General features: G+C 43.6%; 1 protein-coding gene across 3 annotated transcripts in view; it reads right to left on the reverse strand.

Annotated features, from left to right (window-relative positions):
* LOC106113003 (deubiquitinase DESI2-like) overlaps positions 1-25,195 on the reverse strand; it is a 58,068-nt gene that overhangs the window by 24,298 nt on the left and 8,575 nt on the right. The window contains exons 1-2 of one of the 3 annotated variants that reach the window (XM_027777337.1): positions 17,978-18,034; positions 17,288-17,387 (exon numbers count right to left, since the gene is read on the reverse strand). The exons of 1 other annotated variant lie outside the window; for it this stretch is intronic. In XM_027777337.1, the coding sequence (XP_027633138.1) occupies positions 17,288-17,344 (57 nt within the window). In that variant the 5' untranslated portion in view covers positions 17,345-17,387; positions 17,978-18,034. Of the gene's footprint in view, positions 1-17,287; positions 17,388-17,977; positions 18,035-25,195 lie in introns of those variants that run through there. One more of the 3 variants, XM_027777336.2, reaches the window with a different exon arrangement.

Raw genomic sequence — 25,195 nt, forward strand, 5'->3', positions numbered from 1 at the left:
ATAGTTTAGATTCTGGGAGATACTCTTGAGTCAGTTGTGTTAATCAGCAGAAGTGAAAGTTGTACTGGGACAGTGAAAAATGCTCCAACATCCCAGAAAGGAAAGAAACTAAAAAGCTTCATTACATTGATAGGCTTTCGGTAGGTCCAGAATGGAGAAGCAGATGGCATGATACTAGCAAATTATATCATCCTGGGACTTTGAGAACTCCTACCAGAAACATGGGTTTCCAGACAGAAGAGGCCCATCTGTGTAACCACTAACTTCTACCATCAATTAATATCATACTATAACACAGACATTTCTGTCACTTTCTTTTTACCTCCCTACTTCAGACCATTATTTTCCATGGCATGTCACAAAAACCTTTCCTGCATCGCTGTGCTGAGCAGCTTAACTAACCAGCTCCCTAGAGGCTGGAGACAAGACCACCTCTGTGAGTATCTCAGATACTGCCTTCTCTGAGCAGCCAACACATTAAGCAATATTCCATTTATCAGCCCAGTACAGACTGGATATTCCACTCCACAAGATCCATCCACTACTGAACAGACACTACTCCATCCTTCCTTATGATCTATGTGAACATACAGAAAAGAAGTCCACCAGGAGTTGCTAAATAAATCTGGTTTCAGCAAAGAGTTGCAAACTCTGAGTACTCAGTGTCATAGATCCTTGCCATGCTCTCCTACTCTTCACTAGGTATCATACAAAATTGTCATCTGAGCCAGGATACCAGGCTAGACAGAGCTTTGCTCTGACCTAGCGTGGTTGCTCGGGTGTCCATGTATGAAGACACACTACTTAAACAAGACACCTTTACCAAGAATTGGTGCAGATGATAAACCAGTAACTAACTTAACCATATCTCCTCTCAAAGCACATCTGCTTATAATTCAGTAAGATTACTTCCTTTTCCCTGTGAATCCACTGGCAAAGCTTTGATTCTAGGATGAAGGAAAAAAAAAAGTAAAGGAGGATGAGAGTTACAGGTGATACTCTGACACTGCTGGTGAGCAAGGAACACCTTAAGGGACTGAAGGAAATGGCCAAATCACCTCACCCTCTGCTTGTCTTCATGGAACTCTGCTGCCAACACAAGTCCAATAACAGACTGTCTGCCCTACCACTTGGGCTTGGGCTTGGTTTTAATCCTTTCCTCTTTGAGGGCCAAGCCACACACTGTAACAGCAAGCTCTCCTTTGCGGAGAATTCTCCTCTCTGTAGGATGGAGGAGCTGGTTTACTGCAGAAGAGACCCTTGGCTCAACAAATCCAAGTGGATTTGAGGACCCAGGGCTCCAGCTGCTAACTAGTGTGCTTCATGAAAGCAGTCAGACTGGCAAGGAGCATTTATTCACACCTCTGACTTTACAGACTATGTAAAGTCTTTCCCAGAGGCTTTGTCCTGGGCTTAGCAGTGCTTGGCCCCTGTGGTCAACTTACTTAGGCAGCCTCATGAAAACATGCAGAAGAGTGTGCGTACTAATAAATGCACTGATCGGTCATATTTCAAACACCAGGACAATCCTCTGCGAAGTTAAAGTTCAACACAAAAGGCAACATCAGATTGATGCAGAAGAGCAGCCAGGGAACATCAAAGTAATAGCTCAGCATTTTCGGAGATGTGTTGATCCAGATGTGAAATATGAGAGCACAAAAGACAAAACTAGAGGGGAAAGCTAGAAAACATCACTTTAGGAAACCAGCGAGTAAAATCCCAGCGCTATACAGTCAGCAACTTCAGAGGAGTTTCAGTTCCACCCAGTACATTTTTCTAAATGGCGATTCAGACTCTTGGGGTGACAGAGGTGGAGAGATACAGCTCAAAACAGATCACAGACTTTATTCCCCGAGTAATACTTGCAGGAGTGAAGGAAGCCTTACCTCAACTACAGACATGCGGGACAGGGGGCTTCCCGTGTGTCAGTCATGCTGCAGCAGCGCTCACTTACGCTCCACAGCCCGAGGTACACACACAGTCCTGCCAACATGTCTCAGTCCTTATGCTGTTCACCCCTTCTGGCCTGGAGCTCTAGTAATAAAAACTCACTATCATGTGGGATGACATGAAATTATAGAGCACAGCTGCTATTAGCAAGTTTTCTTTAGCAACTGGGTGAGACCCAAGCTCATTTAGATGTGACCTGTCTCTTGCACTCAGTTCTCCAGAGGTCCAAGGCTTGTATATTCACCAAGCCTAAAATGCTATTTTCCTAATATACGGTGAATACAGATTAAGCAGGAAAGGATTTAAATGCACGTGGGCAGACCCGCAACTAAAAAAAGCAGCTTAAGAGTATTGAGGAGTGATAACACAGACCTGTCTTTGGTACTTCATGCCTGGGAAAAGCTATCTGGGTAGGTCCTTACTCCAGCACATGGGGAATGTGACTCTTCCTGGCTGGAGTAACATCTCCTATGTCAGGTCTTCTTCACTGTTGGCAAAAGCTATCGATCTGCAAGTACTGGACCAGGGTGTGAAAGCCCATCAAGTCACTCCAAATCCAATTAGCATACCTGACTAAAGCAGGGGCTTTTGGCTAACTTTCACTTAAATTGCCAGATAGTGTTAAGGAAACAAAATACTGCAGTAAGTAGTCTCTGTTTACAAACAGGCTCAGCCTCCAGTTCCAATAGGCAATAACTTGCAACTTTCAAGAAAAACAGTTCCCAGAGTGTGGGCGTTGGCCTATTTGCAAACCACCCAACTGGCAGAACTGATCAAAGCTTGAGGAACTGCAGGTTTTCTTCCAGGAGAGCATCCAAGTACTGAGAAACCTGCAGCTTGCCTCAGTGCAGCCAGAAGGCTTGACGTAGCTCTAACAAATCAGGGATACAGGGCCTACAAGGACCCCAATTCAGAACCAGACTAGGACACTTCAGATTTGAACTGGGACAGGACAACTGGCTCAAAGAACAAGCATCTTGAGAAGCAGTCACATTCCAGAAAAAAAGAAAGAGACAATGACCTCTTGGCATACAACTGACTCTGCTCTGGGGCGTTTTGAATGGAAGGAGCTTCTACAGAGGACAGTTCCTCACCCTTCAGGTTAATATACTCTAATAGACCAGGAATTTCCTGGAAAATGACCACCTGAAATTTACAATTCATACTGCTAAACATATTTCCTCATTCCCTCATGCAAACCCACAAATGCTAAGAGAAGAGACACATGGCAAGATGATCAACTGCGTCCTTCAGAGGAACAGCAGGCCAAGCCCCTGTAGGACAGCAACCGCCAACTCTGTCTCAGCAGCTCTTACATTTCAGCCAGGTTCTGCTCTGCAAAGAATATTCTCCTCTCAGGTTGTGCTAAATACATTCCTTAGCTGTCTCTTCAGGATAAATTCCTTTGGAGGTTGTCATGGCTTTTCAGACATTATAATATGCTTCTAAATTGCCTGATGCATAAGCCAACACTAAAATCTTTGCAATCATGAAGCATAAAGAGCTTATTTCAGTGGCTTCTAAAATGCTGTGTGTGAATTAAAAACTGATGATGATGCTGAGGGAGAGTTTGAAATCTACTTATGCTTCAATGTTGTGACGCAATGTGATTTTAATGGAAGAATAGCAGGCCAGAAAAAATACTAATCATACTGCAGAAAGGAAACTATGCGTTTCAGCAGTTAACTTTTGGGTGTATTCAGGATATTCTTAATTAAAAATCATAAACAAGTTTAGCTGCGAGAATGGGATACTTTCAGTGTTTCCACTTACAGCTTCATCCTACAAGTCCTGGCTCAATGTACTGGTATTACTTGAACACTCTTATAATTTTCTGCTTTCTCCATTACTGTTCTACTTTCTACCCGGTTGCACTGATGACAGGCACTGCCCTGAGCAGAGCTTCCTTCCTGCAGCCACATCTGGGAGGAAGTTTACCACTATGTTATCTTTTGCCCCAAGCCATACACATTTGTAGACTGCTATCTACAGCTGGTCCAGCACGCTCTGCATTAAATACAATTGACTCTTCCGGGGACAGTGAATCTCATCCGACCTGTGGTTCAGAGCTTGAGTGGGAATATGCCTTACCAATGGAAAGACAGGGCAACTAGCTGCCTAAATTGAACAACTACTTTCTGTCCCTGCAGAATGAACATCCCTTTCTCTTATACTTGCAAGTTCACACAGAAGCCAGCAGAAGTTAATCCACCAGCCCAAGGGTCTGTCACACCAGTCATGACACTAAGGGCCCAGCTTGGGTGCCTGTGTACACAACATGGTGTTTGTAGTAGATTGTGTGTGCCATATGAGAAGCAATATGCCATTTTTCCAGCTTCCACCTGCTTCCCTTAATCTCCGTCCTGACCATGCCTGAAGGAGTCAGCTGAAGGGGCCAGGGTGGGACTAGGGACACCAAACAGAAATCACTGAGGGGGAGTTGCTGGAGGTGGGTGCAGCACGTGCCAGCACCACAAGCCTGTCCCAGACAATGGTCCCATAAGCAGCCCTGCAGAAGGACTATCTGTGCTGTTACATACCACTTCTCATGCTGTATCTCCTTAGTTTTGACAACTGTCATGCACAATCTTAATCTCAAGTACATGAAGCCAGAAAAAAAAGCATCCCTTTGCAGGATTACACTGAAGTGTATTTTCTCAGGGACGTGCCTGAGAAACTTGGGTGTGTTATGAACTCAGTAAAGCGATAACGCCTTTGCCTTAGATGCATTCATAATGACAAATTGAGAGATATTCAAAAAGAACAGCAGCAAAATGATCAGGGAAATGGCGAGACTGACTTTGAATTAATTCAGAAGAGTTAATAGCTTGGCAAAGCAATGACTAAAGATGACAAATTTGCAAACATTTGAAGGGCTGACATGAATTATGGGAGAATTTTTAAGAACGATACAAAAGGATTGAAGGAAGAGTAACATACTCAGCTTAAAAAAAAAAGGGAGACTTTGGCTAAGTGTTTAGAACTTCCCTGGCAGTAAGAAAGCACAAGAAAACATTTGTGTTACTGAAAGCCAAATATCAAGAAGGCCTTAGTGTGCCTGTGTAGGACAAATGTTCAATGGTCCAAAATGTTTTCCTCATGTCTAGGAGGCTGTAAACATCCTCAGTGGAGCACATTTCAGTCCCTGCACACCCACCTGCATTGTGAGCCCTCAGCCCAGTCTTCAGGGCATGTCAGGAAGCAGGCTTCCTGCCAAAAAGGATTCAGGTGACTTGAAAAAAAAATGCAGGGAGATAAATACCTCCTGGTGAACTGGTGTGTAAGGTATCTGAAGCAGATAGCAGATGCTTTGGCTCTGGAACTAGCTTGGCCCAGATATGCCTGGCAGGGTCAACAATATGGCCTCAGGGATCTCTGTCCTTCATCTTGCAGGAAAGATGTAACTTAGAACTGTAATGGTAAATAGGGCTGTTAAATGATTTCTCAGATGTGGAGCAATGCTGTGGCTAGGCCCTGCTCAGACCAAGAAACATTAACACCTCCTTCTCCTTGGTAAGGATCCTTGTCGTCTACTGTGGGACTCTACAGGTCTTTTTCTCCAAAGAAGAGACCAGCCCTATCCCAACGTCCAGCATTGCAGAGGGAAAACAGACACTTAGCGCATCCTTTGAAAATGCACTCCAGTCTGCAAATCAGTCTTGCCCAGGCCAAAGCAACTGCCTTAGTTCAGAAAACCAGGCTGCAGACAACAGGCACCCCAAGCCCTCACAGAATGGCTCATTGCCCAACAGCTGTAGCATGCCCCAGAGTGCTGAAAAGCACAGTTCGTCTCTCTGCTTTGGCAGATTGGTAGCAGGGATCTGAACTTCAGCCTTTCAAATCTAAGATGGACACCCTAATTGCCAAGTGTATCTTCTCCATTAAAGTGATGTATGGACAACCAAACAGCTTCAGCAGAAGAGACTGGGAGATCCATGCCATCAGATACATTGGCAGTTAAGACTTTTCTACCAAGAGCTCATCTAGATCCTTGCTCAGGTTCCTGAATTTCTCTCCCATAGTAGCAAAATGCTAATATGACACTGATTCTTCCTTATTGGTTTGCTCTCTCTTGGAGTGTTTCTGCCTGGCCAAACACCAATACAGACTTTTTTGGCTAGGTCAGATGGACCAACACTCAATGCCCGACCACTAAGGCAGATTTCTTGGGAACTCTTCTTGGGTTTCTAATGAAAACATCCAAAACACTAATGTCTTTCAAGCTATAGCATAGCTCAAAACACAGTAGTGTGAAACACCCTCCACTATGCTATCTCCATTCGTAAGTAATTGAGGAACAAAGTATTGCTCAGCAGGATCCAGTTCATAGGCACAGCTGTCAAGGCCTTTGGGAGAGAAAAATAATATTTATGACAAAAAGACAAAAAGTCTGTGCTCATCCTGTTAACAGGGGGTGGAGTGTCTGCTCTTCTCCCTGAACAGTGTTTCTCTCAGTTATCCTCTGACAGTTACTCAGACCTTCCAGGTGATCCACAAGGCTTGCTTATCTGCCAAGGTCAGTCTGTCTTTTCTCCAAACCACATCTAGTCAGTGGTCCTAGTTTTGGCCCGGATACAGTTAATTTTCTTCTCAGTAGCTGGTACAATGCTGCGTTTTAGGTTTAGTATGAGAATAATGTTGACAGCACACTGATGTTTCCAGTTGTTGCTGAGTGATGTTTATACAAGTCAAGGTCTTTCCAATTGTTTAGACCCTGCCAATGAGAGGGCTGGAGGGGCACAAGAAATTGGGAGGGGACGCCACCAGGACAGCTCACCCAGATGAGGCAAAAGGATATTCTATGCCATAGAACATCATGCTGAGTATATAAACTAGGAGTGGTTGGCCAGGGTGGGCAGATTGCTGCTCAGGACTGGGCGTCGGTCAGCGGATGGTGAGCAATTGTATTGTGCATCACTCAGGGTTTTTTCCCTTTGGATTTTATTCCTCTCTGCCTCTCTCTCCTTTTCATTACATTTGTTATTAGTATCATTATTATTTTATTTTATTTCAATTACTAAATGTTTTTTTATCTCAACCCATGAGTTCTACCCTTTTTCCTGGTTCTCCTCCCCATCCCACTACGGGGGTAGGGGGAGTAAGTGAGCAGCAGCTATGTGGTTGCTGGCTGGGGTTAAACCACAACATTGGGCAAGGGAGAATCACCTCCAAAATGCCAGGCTGTGACCATCCCGAGGAATGGGATGTAATAGACTAACAATAAAGCCCCTATTGTCAGGCACATGACCTTGAAAATTTTGATTGGCTGCATGCAGGCTGCTTTCATCTTTTTTTTGGCTGGAACATTCATAAGTGATGCCACCTGAAGGCATACTGTGCTGAGGTAGAACAGGAATGGGGAGAAAAATTCAGAGATGGTTACCAAGTGGAAGGAATTAGGAATCAAGCTTGACTCAAAGCTAGAAATTTCTGTAAAGATGAAAGGATTAAAAAAATAACCAACAAAACAACAAAAAGAAATAAAGCAAGTGGGGAGAGAGAGAGCAGGTTCATCAGCAGCAGCATCTGGCTCTTTGCCTGTCCCTGGAGAAGTAAACCTCAGGAATTGCTACCCTAGAAATCATGAGGCTGATGATTGTTCCTGTGCATGGCAGAAGAGGCAACTATTGAGGTATATACCTTCTATAAATTTAAAGATATACTGAAAGGTTGTTTGGATTTGGTTTTTTTATGGTCTTGGGTCAGGTGATTCTGATACTCTGCTCCACTTTGCAGTTTTCCTAGGATTTCAAAATACTTTACAAGCATTAAATTGCTAAGCCTCAAAACATTTGTGTTAAGCAGGAAGACATACTTCATTTCAAATGTAGGGAAAGAAACTACCAGCATGTAGCTTGTGCTATGTCTATGAAGACACGGGAAGCAGAGATGAGCTCAACATCCTGGCTCAAAGGTCAACAATCCAACAACACTTCCATATTGCCCACCAAAAAGAAGTGACCTATAGGACTATCATGAGGTTTGTTGAAGTGGGAAGTAGTGAGGCTGATCCATCACAGCTCCTTTTCTGAAAGTGGATATCACAGTGGCTTACTTTGCCAAAGACACTACAACCTACTGAAAAACTAGCATCCTGTTTGACAAACACAATTAGAGAAGAAAAATATGGAGGAGGTTTTTCAAAATTTCAGCTGTGAGTTTTTTCAGCTTGAACTGTTCCTGAGGAGTTCTATCCATAAAAGTCAAACCACTTATTGGCAATGCTGTACTCATATTTGCATTGTAACCCAATTCATTAATGTTTTCACCAAGGACAATAGCCTGCTAGATACACAAGGCAGGGACATCTACTCTCTTTATACCAACAAAATATAAGAAACTAGTTAAAACAACTTTTGACTTCTGCCTGGTTCCTACATGGATAACTACTTGGAGAAGACTGAGGTAACAACAAAGTCATTGTAATTACAGCCATCACAAAGAGGTAAGAAGACCCTTTATGATATCACACAAAGACCAAGAACACCACAGGCAATACAATAAATAGTTCCTTTTGTTCCATCCCATTAATGCAGAGCACAATAACATATTGTTTTCAACCTGTTGTGCAGAGACCCAAGGGAGACACCAAACTACTTCAAAGTAATCTGCAGGCTAGTAGGCTCACATTTGTCAGACAAAAGCTGACATCTTCAGTAGGGGAAAAAAAACACCCCAAAAAATGAGAAGCACACAGATCTTAAAGAAAATTACTGCCCAAAAGAAAGCAGAGAAAAAATCTTAGGTTTAAACAGGAGGTGGAAGCATATTCAAACATCCATAGACAAACGAATGAAGGATAGTCCCATAGCTAGGATGTCAAACAAGGACTTGAGAGGTTCCCATTTCCTGCTCTGCTATGGACATACTACAGTTTTACTTCAGACCAGGTCAAAACTAAAGTTTCAACAGCATGATACTACATTCAAACTCAAAACTGTGGTTCTCCAAATTCTTCTTCAAATTCCTGTTTCTGCTGAAGTGTTTAACACCATCAACATCAGTAAGCTAAAAGGAAGACCTTCGCACCCCACTATAGCTAAAACAGGTGGGCTCCATGCTTGGATAGTGACAGTCCCCAGCAGAGATGGGGACGCCTGCTCTCCTTTCCAACACTTGATTGTTCGCTGCTAGAAGTCTACAGACATAGACCTCACCCTGGGGTTCCCAATGGCAGCAATAGCACCTCATAACCAGGAGTTACACCTCCCCACAAGCAAATCCCCACAGGAAACAAAAAAAGAAAGTAACACTCCCCGGATCTCCTCTCTGTGCAAGTGCTACGTAAGGCCAAAATCCAGTCCAGCACTGACACATCATACAGGCATGTAAATTCTCACACCATTTCATTCCCACTCACTTGCCAAAAACAGTTGTGCTGGTCCTGTGAGCCAACAACAGCAGCATCAGAAAAGAGCAGAGTGGGGGCTGTTTGCACCTAAGGAATCTATATTTCATGCTGGCTTTGGTGGCACATGTTCAAAAATACCTCATGGTACCCGTGACAGTTGACTGTGTGCCATTAACATTAGTTTGCTATTGAAAAAAGAAAAAACAAATTAAAAATCAATATTTATCTCTACGCTTCTGAGAAGGGAATCTCTTCACCAGCATGGATGGGGAAAACCCTTTCACAATGTGAGCTGAGATTTTTTTTTTTTTTTTGCCTGGAGAGGTTCCAGGGGTCATGCCTGACTGGCAGTGTGCCTAACCAGCTTAGCTTAGAAAAATACTGGGAAATATGGATTCCTACAGCTAGTGACTTGTCCTGTTTCCCTAGAGTGCTTTGTCTTGTCTTGAACAAAACTCTTCAAATACAGTGCCAATTTCATACAGCGTCTCATCACTCTGCATTATTTTTTCCTACAAGAAAAAGGATATAGGTGCCTTTTTGCCATAGTCATACACTCTGTCTCTGCTGTTCCAGCACAATTACCAAAGAATCGCATTGCAGTGATGTCTCCCGATTAGAATTTAAGGGATTAAAAAGAAAGCAAGGAACCTGAACATAACAATGATAAAATGCTGTTGTACCAATGAGATTCAAATACACATTACCCCCAAAACCCTGTTTCTGCTGGTCTGAAGGGAAAAAAAATGAAGAAAAAAAAATTAGTAGAGCAAGGAATATTTCCTTGAGAAGGGAACTAGGGAACTGTGTACAACCTAGCCCAATGCCAAACAGGGTTGCTGGATAATTATCTTCTACAAAGCACAAAACTGATATACAAACAGTGACTAGGGAAGCTCAGATAGAAGTTTGTTTATAACTCATGGCCCAAGGGCTTCTATGCTGAGTGATTTTAGCACTGTTTAAAGTGACCAAAGACACTAACCACTCAGTTTTGGAAATGAGTAATCATTTCTGATTGCTGGCATTTAGCTAGTGGATGCTGACAAACTGCTTTAAGGGTACTTTTGCCCCCCCATATGAAGATATAACAGAATGATTAATATGTACAGCATGCCATGACGGCTGGGGAAAAAAATAAAAAGCTGTAGGAGTATCCTAATGACTCTGATGTCATGTGCTCTGTTCTGGATTTTCGGGGGGTTACAGGAGATTATTTTTCTCCTCCCCACCCCCGCAAGGATTCCCACTGCCTTTATTTAATGAGCAGCATTGGACATGCAGCTCAGCAACACCATTTAATAGCCATTCCTTGCTGAAAGACAGAGATGACGGTTAGCAGCAGTGCCTGGCAACAAATCATCAGCATTCAGTACTATGAAGATACTGTTTTGGGTGAAAAACATTTCAGATTAAAATGTGGGTGTTTGTTCCTTCAAAGGGACAGCCTCCGTGCTTGCTTCTCTCAAGAGTCACACACCCCCTTGCACAGGGAGAGGCACAGACATGCCAGTACAGCTTCTTTGGAAAACACTTAAGTTATTCTTTCTTTCTTCTCCCTGCCTCCACCTCCTAAACAGCACAGCATGTGTCGGACTAGCATTCGGGCTGCCCTAAATATTTCCCTTCTGCGGAGCACAGTAATAATTTTACACCTGTGCTAAAGCAAATCTTCTGTGCTAGTCCACTGTGTGTTGCATACGTCTAGAGACAGACCTGAAATGACCCTAGTGATTCAGCCAACTGGTTTCTTCATGGACATGCATCTTAATGGTATCTCCACATCTGAAACATACCCAGTGAGATCAGGGATTGAAGGGGAAGAGGGAAGATAAGGAAATACTTCAGTAAGATCAAGGAGGAGAATTTGCCTTATGTAGCAGGTTTCACTGGCAATATTCCTTCGCCTTCATCCCCACCATTTGTATTTATTTGTATAAAAACATAATCTGTTAGATACTGCAACTATATCCTGGCTCCTATCTATTTTAGTGGAAAGATAAATGGTTGTATATTTGTACCATGGCATGCAAATGGTATTGTCTGCCAGATCCCTCAGAGACCCGCCAAAAAAATCTCCTGCACACAGAATAGACATCTAACCTGAACTGTGGCCAGGTGAATGTAGGAGAAAGTAGTAAGCACTGTAAATATCTCACCTGGCTCACAACATCCTCTAATATCAAAGACATCTGCTCTCAGATTAAACTATCCTCCTAGTCTGGCCCTTGCAAGAACGTTCTAGGTACGCAGATAGCTATTGTAGGAAACCAAGGCCTCATTCAGCCCTAGCTGGCAATGGCCCACCACCTTTCTCAAAAGCAGGTTGTAACTTGTTTCTAGGGCTGAAGAAGAACACTCCAACCACACCCTCACTTTGATTAGTACCAAAAATAAGAGCCTGTACTCTTAATGGGACACTACACAGATAAGTCATATTCCATATTCACCCAAAAATGCATCCCAGAGAAAGTGACCACATTCTCTCCAGGCTGATCTGCAGGGAAGGAGAACAAAACCAGAACTCCATACAATTGGGCTCAGCTTAGATACAGACACAACTCCCACAACACATGAAAGGTGTTGTACAACAGATGTGGATCTCAGTTTTCCTGAGCTGTGTATCTTTAAGTTCATTCATGCAAACTAGGGAATACAAATGGTCATAAACCTATAAATTAAGCTAATTATCCTGCAGACCAAGATAAAAGAAAGATTTCTGTTCCTATATAACAGGAAAGTATCTCAACACTCCACCAATGAAAGTCATGCAAGTGATGAATGCAGAGGTCTGAGACCATTCAGCTCCCACTCGATATATCTGCCTTCTCCCAAGTTAGATGGATGCATGCAAGAGGTAAACAGATTAATCGAACAGCTAAGATCAGCAGCCCAGCTTGATATATTTCATCTTAATGTGAAACTTTTGTTTGCTCTATGAAGTACAAGTTCAGTAGCATTTATATAATTCATTGTACTGTGCTTCCCTTTAACACCTCAAAAATCTCGCTCAGACTCTCTTACTGGAAAACAACAGAAAGGGATTAAAAAAAATTAGTCAGTATAAAAATTCATAGAGGGAACAAATTTGTATTTGACTGGGCATTTTGACTAAAGGAATGTCTCATCAGTGGGAGATTTCATCTTGGAAGGGGTTAGGTTTGCCAGATGGAGTTAATAAACCAACCGCTGTGTGCATGCATCTTATCAGATCCAGATGAAAAGTAACTCGTCATCTCTGTGGAGCCAGGACTCTCTCTCTTGTTGCCATTTATACCGTGTCTTCATGAAATATGGTGGAATCCCAGTTCACAGCTGAGGCTCATAGTTGGTACCACAAATAATTCATTAACAGCAGAACAAGGCAAACACCAGCATGCTGTAAGCAGGAAAGCATTACCTCATTCCACAGAACATAGATAAAACTTCCACAAGCAAATAGGATATATTTGCTCATGCGCCACATGTGCAAACATAAATACAGTCTGTATGTATACAATGAAGTCTTAGAGAACAGCAGCATTTTAACATTCTGGTTTACATGAGGTGTGCTGCTAGCAATAAGCAAATGTACCCAAGAGTGTGTACGAAGCCAGCCATGGATAGACTGACCATCAGTCACCTTTCACATATGCCATTTTAGTAATCGAGCCCAGAAGCAAGCCCAGTATTGCACCAAAGGTTCAGCACTATAGATACATCCTTAGCAAGTCTCCTTATGGGAACAATTTTCTCTAACCATCCTTTTCCAGAACATTGCCACTTGCAAAGGGATGCTACTGAATCTCTAGAAATGCCTATGCTTTCTGTGACAATAGTTAGCCTGTTCAGAGGACAGCCTCCTTCAGAAAGTAAATTACAGAAGATGCCAACTTTTTAACTCTCTCCCAGCTTACTTTATTCTCCAAGGGGCATTTGTACACTGTGAACAATGACAGTAAATACACAACTTGGTTTGATACCCTTCAGCAGCAGCACCTTCCAGGTAACCAAACATGAAACCAGTGTTGGATAAGTACTAGCCACCAATGCATCTTTTTCCTTTCTCCATTAAAACCCCCACACACTGTGACATGAGCTTTGCTTCTATTTTGTGTAATGATGTAGCCATGGTTTCTACCTCACTTGAACACTAATACCAATGGGGTTTGTGCATCCATGCTCATAAATACCTTCTTTGCTTTCCCTTCCAACTCAGTCCTAGCAAGGCACAGGCTCTTTTTCATCTGTTTGATCAGATGGCAATACACAACGGATGTGAGCAAGACCAGCTTGATGCTGAATCGTTGTGTTGATGCCAGTTCTAAAGAAAAACACTCCCTCCAAGAGAAGGAATACCAACTACTTTCAGCAGAAAGACGGGATGGAGAATAACATGCTTCGTGTCACAAGTAAGCCTTTGGAAGATGGTTGAAGTAAACAGGAATCAGTCTTGGGTTGTAAAGCCTTAAGAACACCCAGGCTTTTGGAAGCACCCAGATGCTCTGTTTTCTTCAGAGTGTAGAACTGTTCGGCGTTGTAGCACTCTAGCCTTAGTTCAAGCAAAGTCGTATAAAAGATTTAGACAACACGAACCCACCAATTAGGGGTGGGAAGACCCCAAGGTATCCAGAAGAGAGCACTGTTACTAATCATTCCTCACCCAAATTGTCTCAGGACCCTGTGCTTTCAAAACCGGATGAAAACACTGTTACTTTTAGCTTCTAGATAGACCTAAAAAAAATGATAGCCTTTCCAGTAATGTTTAGCTATTTCTTCAATCCTTCCTCCAACATGTCAGAAAAGAAAAGTCTGTAGGGCCAAGTGATAGCAAAGCTGTTTCAGAGAAAATAAATTAAATCTTTGCATCAGAGCTTTCCTGTTTCCACCAAAAGAAAACTGGCGAGATTCCCCTGCCTGAACTTCCCACTTTTATTTTTGTAGAAGGAGTAGGAAGAATGAGGAAATCAGAAGAGGCTCCATTTGAAGTTGACGTGGATGACTGTAGGATACAGACAGACAGAATTGGCCCTGGAGGATCCCAGGGGCAGAACAACACTTACCCAAGAGTAACAGAGGAATCACAGGGACAGAATAGCTAAATTACTAATAATCTTGGGCAGGCCTCTCACGTAAAAAGTCTCTGGGACCTGAGCGCCAGAAGGTAGCAACTGTGATGCTGATCTCCAAACTGAGGTCCACACGTGGGCCAAGGAATTACAAGTCTTCAAGCCTGGCATCTAGACTAGGTTAATCAGGAGAAGCAATAACAAAACATAGCATTAACGGACAATAAATATGATCTTTTGGGCAAGGGTCAACATGACTTCTGTGAGGTCCTGTGACACCCATTTCTTGGTATTCTTTGGAGAAATTGGTGATCTCATTGGCATAGTTAACATTCAAAAAATGTTTTTGATTACATACTTCAGAAAATGTCTTTAAAGATGCAACTAGTCACAAAACAAAGAGATATGGTGGGGTTCTTCAGGTGGTATGAGAAGAGTAGGTAGGAATTGACTATTGGTGCTTAGGGACATGGTTTAGTGGTGCACTTGGCAGTCCTGGGTAAACGGTTGGACTTGATGATCTTAAAGGTCTTTTCCAACCTAAATGATTCTATGATTCTATTCTGTCCGATAGAAAACCTATAAAAAAATAAAAAAAAGGAGAGGAAAAAAACCCCTTGGCTTTTCACCACTAGGTAGTAGACCTGCAAACTCCCTGGCAAGGGATGTTGATACAAAAGGTTACATTGGTTTAGAACTGAATAAAAGAATGGGACATTGAGGATTAGCAAAGAGAGGTCAAGCCCAGAGAAGCTCCAGAGCTGAAACTGTTTGGAAGCTGTGGAAGTGTTAGAGGGAAGTGTCATACATGTTCATGGTGCTCCATCTCCCATAGTGGCCACAAACAGGCATTGAGAAAAGAATAATAATATGGGATGAGATATTGGACTGTTGGACTTGGACCCTTGGTCTGAGCCAGTTTGGCCATTCTTATGTTTGTGTGTTCTTCTGTGTGACGAATGAAAACATTGAAAGGAAGCCTTGGAAATTAGTTCTCCCATTATAGCACAGTGATTTGAAAAAAAAGTAATAATAAAGTAACAGAGGTTTTATTTCCCAGAAAAGGCAGCAAAATAAAAAGGGAAGCTATTTCAAACACCCACTTGAAAGATGCTGGGCAAGCCTTTCAAACCACTGGAAGAGAATCTGCTTCACGCTTTGATAGTCAGGATACAGTTTAAGCAAAGGTTTTGAGATTCCATTGTAATTACCCAATTAGCTCTTGCGTGCAAAAGGGATTCTCTTGCATTTATCCATATCCAGCAGGGCAGAAATCTGAAGCTTTCTGCCTGCTGTGGATTTACTCTTCCAATTCATTAGGATTAATTTCTTTACCACCCACACAATTCTCTTCCTCCCCTCCTGCCCTACTACCACCTGTCAAAGTTATAAAGATGATTGGTGCTTCTTAAAAGCAGCACAGAGCATCTTTATCCATCTATTTACTGACAGATGCTTCCCCCCCTCCTTTGCTAGACTGGTTCTTTCCAAAAGCCTGCAGTCTGTCAAGCTGTCCCCAGAGCACATATGTGCATGCTGTGTTTAACCACATCACCTCCTGTAACCCTAGTGTGTAACGTAACGGTGTTCCTATCCCCCCAAAATCTTAGGTAGCACTTTATTTTGACAAGTCCCAAGTAAAACACAAGAAGATTTTCAAATCTACTGGCCATCAAATTAAACCAGAACCTAAGTAAACTAGCTAGAATAAAGCTTTCAGGCTAGTCCAGAGCAATCATTTTAATTTCTAAAGCGGAGGATAAATTCTGGTAGATTAACATACATGCAATCCTGTCGTCAAGTCACTGAGCAGAACTAGGACTGTTTCTCCTTACCTCTTCCCACCTCAGTCCAAGGCTCGTACTAGGTCATGGGAAACATGAGGGGTATTAATCTTCCATGCTCTAGGTCATCTACCCCTGTTTACTAAGTGACATCTTTGCAGAAAGCCTTTTGAACTATATTACCAAAGCTGCTCTGTAAATTAATTGGTTTGGGAAGAACCATCTCTGATCCTGTTGGCGCCACAATATGACAAGAAATCCTAGGAGCTTTCTTTCAGATTGGAAATCGTGATAGCAACAGAAAGCCTGCACCTGGACTTTAAAAAGACCGAGCACTGAAAGAGTTCTTCTGACCCACAGTTCCCTCCAGTGCTGGAAGCTATATGAACTCCATCAAAGGGGAGCACAGGTAAATTGGGAAGCCTCAATAAAACTCTTTGCTTTGAAAAAGATACCACAGTCCTTAAAAAGAAATCAGAGCATTTTCAGCAGCCACAGCTGGAGAAGAGGAATAACAAACATAACTCCACATCAAAACCTAAGAGACAGCACAGCAACAAGGCACCTAGTCATAGAATATCTCAATATCAGTATTTGGGAGGGACCTATAAGGATCATCAAGCCCAACTGCCTGCTGCTCACAGGACTACCTAAAATTAAACCATAATGACTAAGAGCATTGTTCAGACACTCGAACTCCGACAGGCCATGACCACTTCCCTGGGGAGCCTGTTCCAGTGACCAACCACCCTCTCAGTGAAGAACTTTTTCCTAATGTCCAATCTGAACTTCCCCTGACACAGCTTCATTACATTTCCTTGTGTCCTAGAATCAGATGAGCCAGCCTCTCTGCATGCCAGCATGCAGCCTCAGCTGCACAGTGGGAACAACAAACAGCCTTTTCCTTCTCCAGAGAAATCCTAGTGAAGGCTGAGAAAGGATCATGCGCTGGAGTGGAAAAGGCTAAGCAGACCTTTTGGGCACCCTCCTGTTCCAGCACCTGCCATGGCAGCACAACATTGAGATAGTCACCTCTGCATTAAACTGGCAAGTACCATCAGCCGGCTCCAGAGCACAGAACTGCTCGGTGGAAGCTAACGTAGCCTGGCAAGAAGCACAGCACACAGCCCCCTCGTGCCGCGTTGTTTTCTTACCCACTGTTTCTGCATCCTCAATCCCTTGAACAATATCCACCACGCTGCAACATGCATGTCTGCAATTTGCACGCCGTCATCTCGAGTTGCTTGGGCCTTCCTGACAGAATTAAATGAATAGCAAATTGAGTGCTGTTTTCCCCTCCCCCTTTCTTCACTCTCCCCTTGCTTTTGTACATGCTGCAGTAAAAGCTTCCTCTGAATCAGATTTCAGCTGTCACAAAGCCAGCAGTTTTCTCCTAGGAAGTCTGGGTGCTAGTGACAGAAATAGCAGCTGCTTTAAATACTTCATCTGCTACATGCGGTCAAAGGGCAGCAAAAGCCGAGGCCAGGAGCAGGTGTGGGGGCTGTTTGCAGAACCATCGCACCCTCCCCAGGCAGGCTCTGGTGGAGAAAGGAGGGGGTCCACCACCTCCTGACTGACAGGAAAGCCAGGGACAGCTGAGGCAGAAGGGGTGAGGCTGCAATGGGACATGTGCTCACCCCGGGCACAGGTCAGGCAGGTGCTGCCAGCAGGACACCCCTCAGCCCAGCGCCCAGAAACCCTGCTGCTGCCTCAAATGCCTATGGGAGTCACATCAACCCAGGCAGTTACACCTCAGATGCCAAAAAGCGGTTAGGGTTTTAACCTCCCAAGCATCCCACAAACATCTCCTCCCACCCCAACAAGAACACTCTTTCCCTTCTTACAGGGGGGACAGCCCAAGGCAAAGAGATTTACATGAATTGCTAGAAGTGCACTTGGGATGGCAACTAGGACTAAAGCTTTGGTATTTGTCTTTCTCAACATCCAGTGCTTTGCTCAAAATGAAGGTTTGGTTGTTCTCGGCTGGGGTCCAAGGACATGCTTTGTTGGCAGCATTACACAATCTGTTTAGAGCTTTTTGATTCCCACATGTTCAAAGCACTTGTACTTTTCACAAAACATTGTGGTATCATTGAACACGATGTTATGTTTGAGCTGAAAGGAAGAAAAAACCCCATCTCCCGTCTATTATTACATGTAAATAAGAGTTTGTCTCAATCATGCTATCTTAGTAGAGAATGAAATAAGAGCGAGCTTGACCCTAGCTGTGCTAATTAGTGACAATCTATCATCAATTTGCTGACACAAAAAAGCATCCTGTGAGACCCACCAGCATTTCTTTCACTCTGCATGAATGCATGAAGGCATCCTGGGATAGGAGGAAGGGTAGATGAGAACACAGAAGTACCTGAGGGCCTAACTATGTCACAGGGACCCTAGAGAACACAGTTTAAGCCATGTGTATGATCCTGTTTTAATGGGTTCACTTACCTGCATCACCTAAGGCTTCCAGTAGTAGTATTTTAAACAGCGGCAGGAAAGCGTAATACTGCCTCCAGTTGTCAGATTCAACAACTTATTAGCAACATGCTCCCACTGAAGAGAGCCTTTGGAGTACTCCAGAAAACTTTTGCAAAGGGCACAGAGGCTGGCAGTGTTTAGTGAGAGCTACCACTGTGACAAGTGCCAGCTGTAGGCTTTGTGAGATTGTTCAGCGAGGGGATCTTGTGCCACATTACTAAGAGAGACTTCAGGACCTCTCTTTTTATTTGGGTGATCCTAAGATTATGACATTATTTAAAATGCTTCTTCTGCAGATAGAAGAAAAATTTATTCCTTGTGAAAACTGCCCTACAGTTGAATGGAAAGTAGCCAGGATTTTGGTTTAGCTTCATATCTGCTTCAATGTACGTTATCAAAAATAAGCCAGAAATAAAGTGTCAGTGCCATTCCATTTCCACTAGACTAGTCCCAGCTAGAAGGAGCCGGGGGTCAGGTTCTCATGCCTGAATACTCCCAAAAGAAAGTTGTGCCTTGATACAAGCCGAGTGATTTTCTTCTTTCATTCCTAGTCTCTGGTCTGTCTCTGCTCAGTCTCGCTCTTTTGGAGTAGCATACAAGTTGAATACAGAGAGCAGGCAAGCCCTAGAGCCCCACAGAGACTCATGTGTATGTCTGTTTCTAGAGTAATGGTTAGCAGCAGCATCCCAAAGAGGCAAAACAGCTAGCCAGCCAACAGTCACAGAAAATTTATTATGCCCTCCGGGATTTAAGAGCCCCCCCAGGTGGCTTTCAAGGGAGCTAAATACTTAGGTGTTTTTCCTAGTAGGTGTTCATTAGGGCAATATACCTATATTGCAGTAGCATTATGCTTCTAAACATATCCAATGGTACAGCACCAGTTCTGTTGCAGGATCCATGATACAAGCTTAACTTTCTCTTCTGGTTTCCCAGTCCACATTCTTATTGCCCCTGCTAGCACCAGCTCATCTGGTGTGGGGCTCAGATGAAGTAACTATCACTTCTGGATGCTTAAGGTCTTTGACAGAACAACAACTTTACAAATAATGAGTGGCAGGGCACTAAAAGCTTTCTGACTCTAGTGATAGAGCAGTTCTCCATGCTTCACGGGCAGTTCAGATGCTTGACATAAGGGATATTGTGATGATTAATAATTAACTGGCTGGAAACACTGAGAGCCCAAGGACAGATGCCTCCCATCTGCAAGCTCTGGGAGCTGAGGCTGCATTTTGCAGGACAGAAGGAGGGGAGCTGGTAAGGGCGAGAAGGTGACAAGGTTGGTGTGCCCCTGGAAGACAGCAGCCTTTTCAAGACAGTTTGCCTTTTGTCTCCCAGCACAGAAGGTATCATCCTGCACTTCTCCAGGTGGCTTTCACCATATTAACCACCAGGGGACCAGAGCAGCAGCAATCCCTGCCAATTCCTGGTGACAACTCACCTAAATGAGAGGCATCATTAGAAGGTATGTTCATGTATTCAATAGGCTTTAACATCAGCTTTAATGAGACACCTCTGAGACCTCAGGAGAGGTAACAGACAGCTGGAAAAATGCTTCAAAGTCCTGTGGGTATGCAAAGTAGAATTCAAGTTCAGAGGTACCAAGTACAGGATTTTTAAGCACCTGATGTTAGACTATTAAATTGTTCTTTATGCTAACTTTAAAATCTCCACCTGCATAAATTCATTTGATCCAGCAACAGCTTTAACTGTATCAAAATTATCCAAAACAGCAGCTGCAATAGGCGCTGAACTGTGTCTCTCAGAGTAATTACACATTACAAAGGGAATCCTTGAAGCATTTCAATAACATGCCATATTACAAACAGTGCCTAAAAAGCCACAGATGGACGTGTGAGCCTCCTAGCATAACTTTACTGCAGAGGTGGATTTGAAAGATAGAATGACATTTTTACTCCAGCGTGCTGCCCAATTCCTTGCCTTTCTCTGAGAAGTAGAGGGTGTTTTAAAGAGTGTTGAAGAAGTTCAAGTTCTGGTTGATCCTGTGGGGCTGAAGACTGTGAGAGAAGTACAAGGAGTCTCTCCCTCCCCATCCCCCTTTTTCTCTTGCCCCTGATCCAGCTCTCAGATGAAGTGTTCCCTCCCAATAGCTCTGCCAGAATACAAGGGTCAGAAGAGTAGCTCAGCAGTCAGGGGGATGTATGACCAATCCAATTAACGGGGTGCTGGGATGAACACCTTTCTGTCCTCCCTTACCCCCCAGGGCGTCCTGCCTGCTTGCCTGGCTTTGGCAAGGCCTCTGGCTACCATGCTGCAATGTCCCCTGCCAGCAGCACTCTGCCCATGGGAGCAGATAGAATTTGATCTAGACAATAAAAACAACTGAAATTTTCATGGATCCGTGTGGTTTGCATTTGTTTATCCTTCAGGAGGCTTCTGCTCTGCAGAAGTCACAGCTTTTTTGCTTGTATTATGAGACCCATAAGGGAAAAAAAGGGATTTGTAATACTTCCTTTCTTCTGGTCCCAAGAATACGTGAGCTTGAAACAAACCCATTTAGCTTGTCCCTGTTTCTTATTGGCTTATGCTGGAATTAATCTGTTCTGTTTCATTTCAGTACAACCTATTCCTCAATGCACTGGCCCCCAATATCCTTGCAGCAGCAAGCACACAAGGCACAGTGCTCCAGCAGCAGAAAATATGTCTGTTCCACATCCCAAGGAACTGCCAAAGAGAAGATAGTCAGTTGTCTTGGGTAATGAGCAGCTATAAAAATTAAGAGTGAACAAGGGCATGGCAAAAGGCACTGCAATCAGGAACAGTGAATGTTAGAACTGGAGACAGATGATGGGTGGATTTCAGCTCAGGACATGCATCATTAGCTCTGGCCTCCACAGATTTGGAAACCTCCAGCACTGCCTTCCCACCTTACCACAATGCCTCCATCACAGTGGTACTCTATAGATGTACTAGCCTGTGTATGCTTAGTGCTGGGACAGAAAAAAGGCTGCACAAGTAATTGACTGTCCAGGTTAGGTAGCCAGTTAATGAGGAAAGGGCAGAAGAGATCCTGTCAGGGCAGCAAAGCCTGACATCTGGCTAAAAATACCATGAACGGAAGCAAAGCAACAAGAGGAGTGAAGAGCAAGGTTGGCCTCTGCTTACCAGGAGGAGCAAGTGCTTTCTGTTCAGACATTTGTCCAGGTGGGTACAGACCAACTTTCTAACCACCTCATCCTCCAGATAGGATTTAGCCCTCCAGCTGCCTCACAGGGAAGCAGCCTGGTCACTCAGGCCATCTCAGTCCTTCATGATGAAGCGGTTTTCTTTCATATAAAGTAAAGAAAAGATTCCTTTCATGTAACATACATGTCCTCTGGCCCACTGAACATGTGTGAGTAACGGTATAGCCTGGCTCCAGCCTGAACACCCTCCTGGAACAGCTAGGATCCACTGGAAACATCCACTCTTCTGATTAGTATTTCAAATAAAACCTAAATGTTTTGACACAAGAGACCCAGAACAACCAAATCCAGAGTTTCCTGCTGTCTGCTTCTATGGTAGACCTGCATGAAGGGGCAGTTCTGTTCAAGTCCCTCAGGGATTTTGACCAGGTCTCTGTCACTCCAGATGCATCAGCACACTAGACAGTGGAAGTCAAATGCAAAACTACTACTGATCCTCCCCCAGCACAAAAGTAGCACTTAAGTCAGAACCTCTGGGCATGTCATGCCATCTGAAATGCCCTAAAATATTCAAGACATCTTTACAAAGTTGATAGCTATGAAAGAGGATCCATGAGGGAAGAGACCTGGGACCTTTCCCGAGAGGAAGCCAGAGGTCAGACAGATATCCTAAAATGGCCCCCCATGTCTGTGCTTAGGCAGCTGAATGAAGCCTTCCATTATCTAAATAAGTGATTTGCTGAGAAAGCCCCTCAGCCCTGCCTGGAAATACCCACGACCTGGGCTGCCTCTCATGCAACTCGTGGAAGCCTGCTGAGGCTCTTGCCCCAGGAGTGCAGGTTAATGACAGAGGCAGTGATTTATCAGATTAGTCCCATGCTTAATATCTCGGTCCTCTCTTTCTGTCACTTCTCACATTCACCAGGAGAATCCAGAACTGGGGGACATGACAAATACAGGGCAATTATAAAATCTCCTGCTCCAAGTAGTCCCAAACAGAGCAAGACACACAGATAATCCAAGAACAGATGTGTGGAAGAACATCACGTATTTAGGGGAAGCTAACCTATGGCAAAGCCTATAATTCACTCTAGAAGGCAACATGAGGCTCTTCATGCACTCTAAACCCCAAGGCAGCAATCAGCATCCAGGAAAGTTTTTTCTTGCATCAGTATCCAGTATAAATCAATCACTGGCAGAAGATACTGAAGAGAGCAGCAAGAGGGTTGACAGTGCCTTGTGGGTTTAATTAAGACTACATGGGAAGCACAGTAATAGATCCATGGTTGAAGGTTCAGCAAACCATGTTATCAACAGAGCTTACGCTGTGCCAGGTTCTTCACCTCCCAGAGATGTGGATCCATCAGTAGTCTCACAGCATTAAACCCATTTGTTGACCCACATGATGAAGGTACTTACTGAACAGGCTGAAATGCCTTCAGCATTTCTAGCATCTGACACTTGCTTCTGTAGATAAGCATTCCTAACTATCAGAGATCATTTGTAACCCACAGCATTTCTTCTTCCTGTATCATTGCTTTTCTGGACACCTCGAGATTCATTGCTGAAAAACTAAGTTACCAATTAAAACAATTCCTCACTCTTAGGACGTAGCCTTGTATTTTGCTCCAAGATAAGAGGTCTCACAGATTCATGTGCCGATTAGATAAAGCTCTGATGTAAGGAGGTATCTACTTTCACTCCTGTAGATCCTTCATACTCAAGAACATCCAATGTTTACCAGGAATAGTATGAAATATTTTGTTTACTAACAGTTTAAGTCCATTTGCTAGAGAAAGAATCATCAGACTTGTGAGTTTTGCTTCTTTTCTGCCCAGCAGAAATATAGATTTTATTTATTGATTGGTCTCTGCCTCCCTCCCCAGCTTCAGCTACGTCACCTTGGCATAATGACAGGAACAAGAGAGACTGGAACAGAGAATTAGAATAAGGGCAACCCAGGTCATTAACATAGTTTTCGGCCCTAGGACACCCATTTAGATTCAGTTCATTGCACTAATGCACAACTATATACCTGCCCATCACCACACTTAGAAATGGATCTGACAGCTGTTCCAACTTAGCAGCTCTGTTCCTATCACTAATGCTCAGCTCCCCCCAGCAGACACGCCAACCGCACATGTAACTGGTCCCTGTGGGCTGCCTCAGCAGGAAGGTGGGTGACCAGCTGAGCCACCACACCAGAGCAGCTCAACCTATAAAGCAGGGATGAGGCACAAAAGGCAGAAGGGTCTGCTTTGTTACTGCCAATATAAATTTATTTGGTAGGTGAGCGACAGTCTCCAGTATTGTCAACACATCAGCTTTCATCAGCACTAAGGATTTTGTTTGGTTTGGGGGTTGGTTTGTTTGTTTTAAAGAACAGCCAAGTGACATTAGGAACCTTGACAACCTAATGAGCCAGAGGATAAATCTTGCTGACAGAAGTGTCATGTTCTAAAAGGCTGTTTGGGGAAATCCCAAAAAGCAACAGAGAAAATTCACTGGAAACCAGCTTCCATATGCTTTCAAGAGGAAACAATCATTTCTCAGACTTGCTCAGAGACAGGCCAGGGGATTGTGGCTTTGCCTGTGTATGGGGTTAAAGGACAACTTCCAGTAGCAGCAAAAGTTTTCTGTATCTCTAGGTTACAGCAGACCTTACCTTAAACCCCTGGGTTTACACCTCAAATCCTGCCCATAAGACTCCTAACGCTGCAAGAGTTCAGGCTGCCTTGAAATGAGTACTTTAGAGACACTAGAGTCAGATTGTCACCTGCAGGTCCAGCTCAAGAGCACTGATATGGGAACTGAGCTAACGACAGGACTTGTGAAGCTTTGCTCCAGAAGCAGAATTCACACTTTTTTTTATGCTGTGCTAGCTTTTCTAGATTCTCCTCGCTCATACAGGTTTTTTATATTCGCCAATATAAAGGAGTGCATGTTGTGGAGCAGCTTTCCTAGACCATGCAGGACCAGCAGAAGTGACAACTCCCACATTGCCCTGGATGAGTCAGTTCAAGTCAGTCCACTGGGCAACAGACCACCGGTTCAATGAGCTTGCTGATGGGGTGGACACTGTAGCTGAAGACAGCAGTGCTCTATGTACCATCAAGAGATAGCTCCTAAAACATCTCATGCATAAGCATACAGTAGTCTGCTAAAGAACTGCAGTGCTAGAGAAGATCAGCAGTAGCATGGACAGGTAGCCAGCTTGTCACCCTGACAACATCAAAACAAACTGTTCCCCTGATGGATAACATATCTCCAAGCTGTTGCTAAGACAACAAAAATCTATTTATTATGCATAAATGGGCACACTTCATCACTGGACTTATTAACCCAGGCCATGTCACTTACTCTTCAGCTTCTTAGATCAGATGGCATATTTGGATTCCTTCTTCTTGAAGGAATAGACTCAGCTGCAGCTTAGTGTAT

Source organism: Falco peregrinus, chromosome 1 (genome assembly GCF_023634155.1).
Source record: "Falco peregrinus isolate bFalPer1 chromosome 1, bFalPer1.pri, whole genome shotgun sequence".
In the NCBI taxonomy this organism is placed as follows: Eukaryota; Metazoa; Chordata; class Aves; order Falconiformes; family Falconidae; genus Falco; species Falco peregrinus.